General features: G+C 37.8%; 1 protein-coding gene across 1 annotated transcript; it reads left to right on the top strand.

Annotated features, from left to right (window-relative positions):
* The first annotated feature begins 541 nt into the window (after positions 1–541).
* Positions 542–5424, top strand: LOC145774748 (uncharacterized). The gene is made up of 4 exons (XM_082586050.1): positions 542–567; positions 3176–3348; positions 3844–3997; positions 4408–5424. The coding sequence occupies exons 2-4, from the start codon at positions 3235–3237 to the stop codon at positions 4638–4640; spliced, it is 501 nt and encodes a 166-aa protein (XP_082442176.1). The 5' UTR covers positions 542–567; positions 3176–3234; the 3' UTR covers positions 4641–5424.
* The last annotated feature ends 3865 nt before the right edge of the window (positions 5425–9289 follow it).

Below are 9289 nucleotides of genomic sequence, written 5' to 3'. Positions count from 1 at the left end.
GAATTTTACTTTAGTGAAATTTTCAAAATTAACTCCGCTCCAACCTGATGCAAAATTATGAAATAATTCCGTCCCAAAAGGCATAATTTTGCTTTAACTCGAGGCTTATTTTAATATCTTAATTTTTTTAGCTTATTATGTTGAGTAAAATATCGCGCATAGCTTGAGAAATCCTTTAGTTAGGGAATAATGAGTGACGTTTATTGCGTCATTATTCTATTGACTTCTATGAAACGATGAAGCCAATGGTTTCTGAATGCATCCCCCTATAAATGTTTGATTTGTGAGTTAGTGTTATTTCTTTGTTCTCAGTGTTTGTTTTTTCTTTTTCTTTTTTATAAATGTCTGATTTGTGACTTAGTGTTGCTTAAATTAACATGTATTTTCCTTTAAATAAAGTAATAAAATGTTTTATTCAATCTAAGTAGAATATTTATTATGCAATATTAAAGCTTATAAATATAAACATGAAATAAAAATTTGCCAAGCTCAGGCCTTCGGCCTTTCGTCCAGTTATTTCATTCATAGTTTTGAGTTTGTCCCGGATTATATGCCCAAGAAATTATGGTAAGTCTAACTCTGCACCAGTTTGTTGCCTTGATGATACCTTGCGTATGGTGATTGGATGTCTGCGACCCACACCCAGTAGGGCAGCCAGGAATTTTGAAAGGGGGGGGGTTGATGACCCAGCGACGGGGGGTCTGGGACGCCTCCCCCAGAAAATTTTGAAAAATTAATTTGAATTTAGTGCATTCTGAGAGCATTTTCAACAAAAATGTGGGTATGAATATTCCTGTAAAATGGTGCTGTCCGGTGGCATAGCAAAAGGATAAGATCATGTTTTCTTCGGCATTTTTCGGAAATGAAGCTAAGTCTCTATGTTTTCTTGTTGCTAATTCCTGGCTGAGATGTTTGAATGTTTGGTAGGCTATTGGCAAAACTCGCTCTTTTAATATAGTTTTGTTTAAAATTAGGCAATTTTTTTTAGACTGAAAGCATCATTCTCAAGCATAAAGAGACTGAAAGTATCATTCTCAATATCGTGACGTCACACGAGTGCCAAAAGGGGGATTGTAACCCCCAAAACCCCTCCCTTGGCTACGCCACTGCCCACACCATTGAACAATCTCCCTTGTCCTTGCAGGCATCTAACCAGCTGAGCTTTGTCGCGAAAAAGCCATCATGTTTCTTTCTGACCAAGCTATACCCAACCACTTGCTCCAGCCAGGTCTCTACGAGTTTGTAAGAGAGCAACCCCAGCGACTGAAATCGAGATACTCATTTGTAGGCTACAAGCCGCACAACTTTTGATGAAAACTATTGAAGACCAAGCCATTAGTGCGGTTACCTGGGCGGACCACCTATGGAGCTCGGAGTGGAAGAAGAATTCCTCTACACTTTAAAGTTTTATTTCTAACACCCATCCCACTCAACCTGAATGCTTTTGCCAATAAAGATCTGGGTGCTGCTCAACCGCTTGCGTAATGTCGTCGGACTATTCAGCTCCAGCATGCACAAATGAGGGATGGCTCCATCCTCGATCTATGAGTGTGGCAAGGAGAAACAAATCGCAGACAGACCACACCATCTGCAACTGTGCCATCCACCAAGCGCCAAATGGTGTGTGTGATCTCCGTAAACTGGATGACAAATCAATTGATTGGCTGTTCGACCTCTGCTCAAACATTACACCAAGTGACCGCCACTGCTCAAGGGTGGTAAAAGGCAGAGCCCCTCAACTTTTAGACTTGCGAAGAGGTTCATACGAAAAGAAGATAGCCTATAGGCCTATCCCATCTGCAATTTAGCGGATTTTCGATAGCCTACTAATCTAGCAGCAGCAATGATGGCCATTTAACAGAATCATTTTATCTTGACATTTTTAATCGGAAATAAATAAAAACAAACTGAACTAAGTGCCGATAAATTATTTTTGGTTTTCGTTTGATCTAATAAGCTTTTCAATAAATATCACAAATGGATATTTCGCACTGTTCATCATTTTAATCGTAGCCTAAGGGGTTGCAAAAAATGTTTGGAGATTAAAAGGGGTTGCAAGCAAAAAAGTTTGGGAAGCCCTGGTCTAACCTAAACTCTAATTGAAGCACTAAGCTAAACAAGTGCAGCAATGCTTTTTTTGTTTCATTGACTAATCAATGGTTAAGACTTGTAAAAGGGAAGTGTGTGGATTTTTCAACAACAAAAATACTTTTTCGACGTCGCTATAATTATTACAACGGGGCTTGTGTGCATTTGTGGAAGAAGACCTCTGGGCTAAAAATGTACCTTTTTTAAAAAAACGTAACCGCTATGCTTTATTGCACTTTAGCAGAACTTGATTTTGTTTCAAAAACAAATGATGACTCTTTTTTGGATTTTAGCACAATTCGGTAGCCTACATAAAACAGTAGCCTACACCAATTTTGTGCGTGGATGCTGTAAAATCAACCCCATAACTAGCCTATTTATTGAGAGAGAGAACTTTATAAAATTTCAAGCAAAAAAAAACTAACTTATTTTTATAAAGTATCTTTAGGTGAAAGTAATTGCTTTATAACAAAAATGTAGCCCATATATTTTCCACGATACTTGCAACTGATTGACAGCTGAAAGCTTTTTTGTGAGTGATGATTCTACCGTTTCTACGTCTTTGCATCCATCGAGTGATGCACGTATCGATTTCTATGTCGCCTGTCATTTTTATAATGGCATTTTTTTCCTATCATGTAGGCTGTTAAAGAAATGTGCTAAAAAACTTCGGTCAACTTTCTAGCCACTCACTGCAAACATTTAGTAGAATAAAAGGTTGTTCAGATATCACACCATGTCCTTGGGGATGGAGATTTTCTGAACCAACATAGTGACTAGGCCTAGGGGATTGGTGAAGTGAAACTCATAATTAAACAGCCTTTTGCTTGGATCATCATAAACAAACATTTCTAGTGGGTCTCGAATTTAACAGACGTAGTCAGTAGTTAATGGACGAGAGCTAAAAAAGTGCATGTAACTTTTTGAAGTTAAAAACTGTCATGTGAACAACTTTCGAATTAAGCTCTTTAATAGACTTAATGCGAAGGTTGCTTGCTTCCATTACAGTTTGATCAAACTTAAGTTTATGAAAGCTTGCAGATGATCAATACGTTTAGCTTTCAAAATTTATTTTTCCTTAAAAAAGGTCTAGTTGGGTTAAATAAGTATGAATGCTAAACACCAATGACCATTCTGATATGAGTCATGTACCACTCGGATAGCTGGGACAGCGAAAACTCATCATCAGTGTCCGACATATCCAATATTTCATGGTTCAGTGTGGCCAGTGATATTTCCGTTTTTGTTGACGAGAATAAGGTAAGTTATCACATTGAAGTTACAAACTGTGAGTAGCCTACTGTAGACCTACTGATGACAGCTTTTTGGCAGAATCGGTAATCTAGTCGAGTATAGCCTACTTATTAGCAGATGAAACAGTATATATTATTTACAGCCAACAATTAGAAGTTTCTCTCTCAATTTTGTTGATTTTTTCGCGTCAGCAGTTCAAAGCTTCTGAGCATGCAAACTCCAGAAAGAAACTTCCTAAAAGGCTACAATTCGACGATAAAGATCCAAAAAAACAAACTGATTTTGCATCAAAACCGAAGTTTGTTCGAAATCCTATAGGCCTACAGGGAAGAGTAAGATACGAAAACCCTAAAAAGGAAGGGCAATTGGTAATAAAAATAGGAAATCCGGTGAGATGGCAAGTAGGCTAAACGCCCAAAATTAAACCTTAAAAAATGAAAAATTATTTTCGTCCAACTAGTCCAGCGTAGTGTGGTGTCAATGTGGTTAAATTTGTTTTAGGATAAAGGTGAAAGAATCGCTCCAGAAACTTTGCGTTACACAGCTCAACAGCTAGCAGAGTCTTCAGCATCTCAACACTTTCCCAAGTTTACCAATGCCACATATAACAAATGTGCCAAACTACATTGGGCATGTCATGTTGGATGGTGTTTATGTAAGTTTATATAACTTATTATAAGCATATGCTTTAGGCAAAACTGTCAGGATTAACCTTTTTTCAATCGGAAGACTCTCACATGAATCAAGGCATATTGAGCCATTCAGAAAATTGAAATTTTTTTAGATGTGGTAAGTTCTGGGTGAAAAATTTTTGTTAGATAATAATTATGACAACTGAGAATAATTCTTGCCAATTCAATACGACTTTTCACTATACAGACTAATAAATTGAGTAAATCTGGAACTGAAACGATTTGCTCAGGGATATCTACCCTAAGATTTGCTCATAAAACGATCATTCAATTGTTGATGATGCTTTTGTCTCAATCACTACGGTACCAAAGTGTTGGTCAAGCAATGCAAACTAGGCTACTGTTCTTTATTGAAATTGTTTCCTAATTGCAGGCAAGTACCAGTACCAACCACTTACGCCTTTACATATGCTTCCGAATACTCCAATTCCAAATCCCACCGCGATGTTAGAATCTCGGATTTCGACAACAGAAATTGAACCGGGACATAGAAAAGTGAGAGACTCGTCTTCAAGAGTAACCCAAGACATTCCAAAAGATCAACAATTAGACGAAATCAGTGATCAAAGTTGCGAACAATTGTATCCATTAGAAACAACTGTTTGACAAAGTTATCGGACACCGAATTGTGTTTTATTTGCAAAAATAATTTTAATTTTCAAGCAGAAAATATTGAGCGATTGTGGAAATCTTTTTTAAAAACCTTAATCCTGGTAGTTTTGCGTAGCCTAGCCTACTTGTGGAAGTTTTAAACTGCTGTTACAGCCAGGTCACTGAGATTGTCAGAGTAAAGTTTCCGTTTGTTGTCTGTGAATCGTTCCATCCAGTAGGTGTTGCTGAATAGAGAGCTGTTATTGAAGTGTGTTGCTCATGCGCACTTGTGGCATGAAACAACTTGATCCGCTTTCGGGATTTTGCTCTATTTCGGTACCACAACCTAAGTTGTTGCTCGTAGAACACAAGGGTCGACTCGCCTTCGCTGAGCAACCCCAACATCGAGAACTAGTCACCCTCTCCCGCACACTCACCAAAATTCACACCTAGAGCCCTTGATCTTGCTGTTTCTTCGCTTACAGAGTCGAAAACTTCTGGAAAAAGTCTATGTGTGTGTAAAACAACAATAGGCCGTGTGTAAAAGCCACTGAACCATATTTACAAAAATGAACTCCAACTATAATATTGAGATTGCGAATTTTACAATTGGGACAAGTATTTTTCTCATGCGCTTCAATCTGATAACCTCCCTGACACTAACTTAAAAGCTGTAATAACGACGAGCGTTTTTTAAATGTAGCGCTGTATCCATACGTCAGTTGTGTGTTTGCGTATTACAAGGCAGTTTTAGGTAATTATGTCACCAAACACATGGTGAATACTTTAAGCCTCTCATGTTTACCGGTACCTCTGGAGTTTTCGCAACTTCCATACTAAATTGTACAAATTGGTAACAAGTGTCATATTGTTGAGTGAAGTGAAACAACGCAAAAGTGGCGTTAAAGGACATTAAACAGCTTCAGCTGATGTAGCCTATTATCATTTACCACCAATATGACTATAAAGAAGTAAATCGGTATTTTGGTAAAACTAATCAGACGATTAGCTTAGTCGGCAGCACAAACAACTCGCTGTTGGTGTATTAGATCGGGAGCCCGCGACGTCCACCCTAGGTGAAAAAGTTACCAATTTCTATTCATATACAGCGATGTCCGGTGGTATGTGGGTACTCATAATCTGAAAGTCTGCCGGGCCGAGAAAATTTTTTTCCCACCAGATTTCTGTCTCATTTACATATTTTGGTAAAAGTTTGTATTAAAACCGTGTGAGAAAGGGGGTTCGACGCCCGTCGTAGCCAAACTTTTTTTTTCTTTAAATTAATTTTTGCGGTGCACAAGAGCTTTTCAAAAAAGTAGGGTTAGGGAAAGCTTATATTTTATTATCATTGCACAATTTCATTGGCAAATAGTTATTTCGCAATCTGAATCAACCAATCTCTCAAAACACTTTCGGAAAATCTTACTTTTAGAGTGACTAGAATCAATGAGACAAAAATCTCGTGGGAAAAAAAATTTCGCTGCCGGGCCGCCGGTGGGTATGGGAATGGGGGGCATTTTTTATGGCCCAAAAAATGCGCTAGGTCAGCTGAAATAGTTACTGCTTGAAACTTAGTTGGTTGTAAAGTAAATTGTTTTTAGATGATTGTCTGGTATGTGACAGACATTTTCGGTGGTGGGGGGGGCTCTGACAGACAAGTTTTATACCCCCCAAAATTTGCGCTAGGTCAGCTGAAAAAGTTACCGGATAAAACCAACTGATTATTAATCTGTGAGTGTTAAGCTTCACAAAAATATATGTGACAGACAAATTTGCTGGTGGGTGTCCCCTGACAGACGACCTAAAGTAGGTGACCCCCCTAACTGAGCTAGGTCAGCTGAAAAAGTTACCGGATAAAACCAATTGACAATTAATGTGTGAGTGTTAAGTTTCACAAAAATGTATGTGACAGACAAATTTGGTGGTGGGTGTCCCCTGACAGACGACCTGAAATAGGCCTAGGTAAACCCCAGGTTTGCACTAAGTCAATTGAGAGGAGCTATTTGTAAGCTGTGCTTTTGAAGTACGGTATACAAAACTAAGTAACACAACGTGATTTATTTACTTCATTTGTCCACAAAAATAAAAATAGTTTCAGTGCAAGGAACTATATCAAGCGTTTTTGCATCTGCTTGGCTCACTACAATCTCAGCCAGTAAATCAACCGTTTTCTACATTGGTTTAACATTTGCAGACGTTAAATCAATTAAAAAAAGGGTTGATTTGCTGTCTTAGATAGAGAAATCAGGTTGTCTTACTTTTAGCGAGTTTGGTGATTGGAATTTTACAGCCCTAGTGCAAGCTGTTAAATTAGTTTAAAAGGGATCAGTGAATTGTTTTTGTGTCACACTGGGCAACGACACATTACTAACAATTGACTCCTTAAAGCGCTTGATCATCTGACTATACCCTAACCATTTAGCTACGTGATAACACTTTTTTCGAAACTCCCTACAATAAGCTACTATATGACATTACAATGATAAATAATCATGTACTCTACGTTTTTTATTCTTCCAAACTCCAAACCGTTATTCCATGAACAAGACTTTTCAAAGAGGCAGTCAGTGACAATTCAGTACGCAACAAATCAGCGATCTAACGAGTATGGATAAATATTAGTAGGCTAAGTTGAAGAATATGATACAAAAACAGTGTAAAAAGCATCCTTTCGAAAAAACATTGACAGCAAATCAACCGTTTTTTACATCAATTCAACGTCTGCAGACGTTGAATCAATGAAACAAAAAATGATTTGATGTCTGGGAGTAATTAGTGTACGTTATTAGCCAATACAAGTATTACTACTATTTGTATGGTTTCGATTTATGTCTGATAATGCCCCGGTAATGTCTGCAATACGTAGGCTACTCCTAACTTTACAAGAGTTATCAGGTGGCTTGGCTACTTTATTATTTTCAAGCCAGTAATGTTTCGCCTATCACACTGTTCCCGACAATTATTCACCAAATCAAACGTCATATAAAACCGTTATGGTCTACTTAACCTAGCTGGCATCTTACGTCATGGAAATAGCTAGAAAATGTCTAAATATTGCACCATCGGTCGTAAGACCTGATGAAATATTGCATCACTACCTTTGAACACCGGTTTGAATTGCGTGACAATGTCTTTCGTTATGACGTCACAGAACTGCGTACGTGAGTTTGAGATATTGAAAATTATTCTGGTCATTCATTTTAAAATTGTTGCTTGAAGAGGTTGGTCGCATGTTTAACTGGTTTGCTTAGTGCTTGTCAGCTGGACGAAAATTTCCGTCTTTTATCCAAGTAATCTGTTCTGTAGTGACAAGTTTTAGTGGTGTACGGCGTTGCATCCCATTTTCGACAGCCAGGTGGCTAATTTTACAGAAATACAATTTTGAATAGACGTTTCAAAGGAGTGTTTCTTTTTCGGTCATTACATGCAGACGAACGGATTCGGGAATCTTATGTTACAATTTTCCCACGAAGAGATTATGGTTTACCGCTGTGACCACACACTAAGGTTTTATTTACCCATAATTCTAGGAGTTACTCAAAAGATTGGCAAGGTTTCTTGTAACAAGCATGTTGGATAAGCAACAGTAACTTAACTGGACAGACTTCAAAAGAGTGTCCGAATTTCGGAGTGATATTTTACGGACAAACAACTACCAAATGGAGGAGTGTGTCATTGATCAGTTGCCTGCAATCATCGTAACTCCGCCAACCGATGAGGATGCGACTAATGTACCGTATAGTAACTATCATGATAAAGGATGGTATTTCGTACGCGACATGGAAGCGCTTGATTTGAGATTAACTCGTATACAATTATATCGCGATTGGCAACGCAAAACTATAGATTAGTAACCAACATGTTGCTAATTTTACTTTACGTTGACATACGTCAAACTCTTTAGGCTCACACATTTTTTTTTTCAGGTCAACTATGAAAGACCTGGAGAACATCAACTATGTTTTATTTGCTGTAGCACGACGTGAGATGATAACAAATATAAAGTTGTGAATGTAACAATCTGGACTTCATGGAAAAACATTGCAAGCATTCGACTACAATTATTATCATCCGATTGCTTTTCTGTCACCACATGTAAAATCATTCAGACAAGTTCCTCTGCGTTACCCATAGGTGTCTATCATCAGTCATGTCACAAAAAAGTTTACCTGTACAGCAGTTAAAAGAACATTTCAACCTAAGGCAGTTGCTTCATCTTCTGCTAAAGTTGAAACAAGATGCAGAAGCTCGCTCCTTAAGTCAGACAAAATAGGTTTATTGAAAAAATTCTGTATATTTTGCTGTCGTAAGCGAAAAAAATACAAAAAAAAATACCGTTAAGGTCTCAACGATGGATGGATGCGAATCACTTTAGTCAAGAGCAGTGTTTTCTAAAAACGAAAGGATTAAATCACTTATTCGTAGTGGTGTGGACTTGATTGCCAAAGAAGCAGAGAATCACAAGTCTTGCCGAGTTCATTTTGATAGAGAGACTAAAAGCAATCCCCAAACCACCACAAACTGGAATATTTCGTCTCGCCAAACTCACAACCTTTCTTTTTTAACAATATGCGAATTTGTTGAGGAAGAGATGCAAAAGCAAACGCCAATGCTATTTTCAATATTATTTGATCTTTACAAAGATGAGTAGGCTATTTGGTAAA

The sequence above is a fragment of the Aplidium turbinatum genome, chromosome 7 (assembly GCF_918807975.1).
Source record: "Aplidium turbinatum chromosome 7, kaAplTurb1.1, whole genome shotgun sequence".
Taxonomy (NCBI): domain Eukaryota; kingdom Metazoa; phylum Chordata; class Ascidiacea; order Aplousobranchia; family Polyclinidae; genus Aplidium; species Aplidium turbinatum.
The sequence above is the reverse complement of the archived record's forward strand: the minus strand, read 5'-3'. Positions and strand labels throughout refer to the sequence as shown.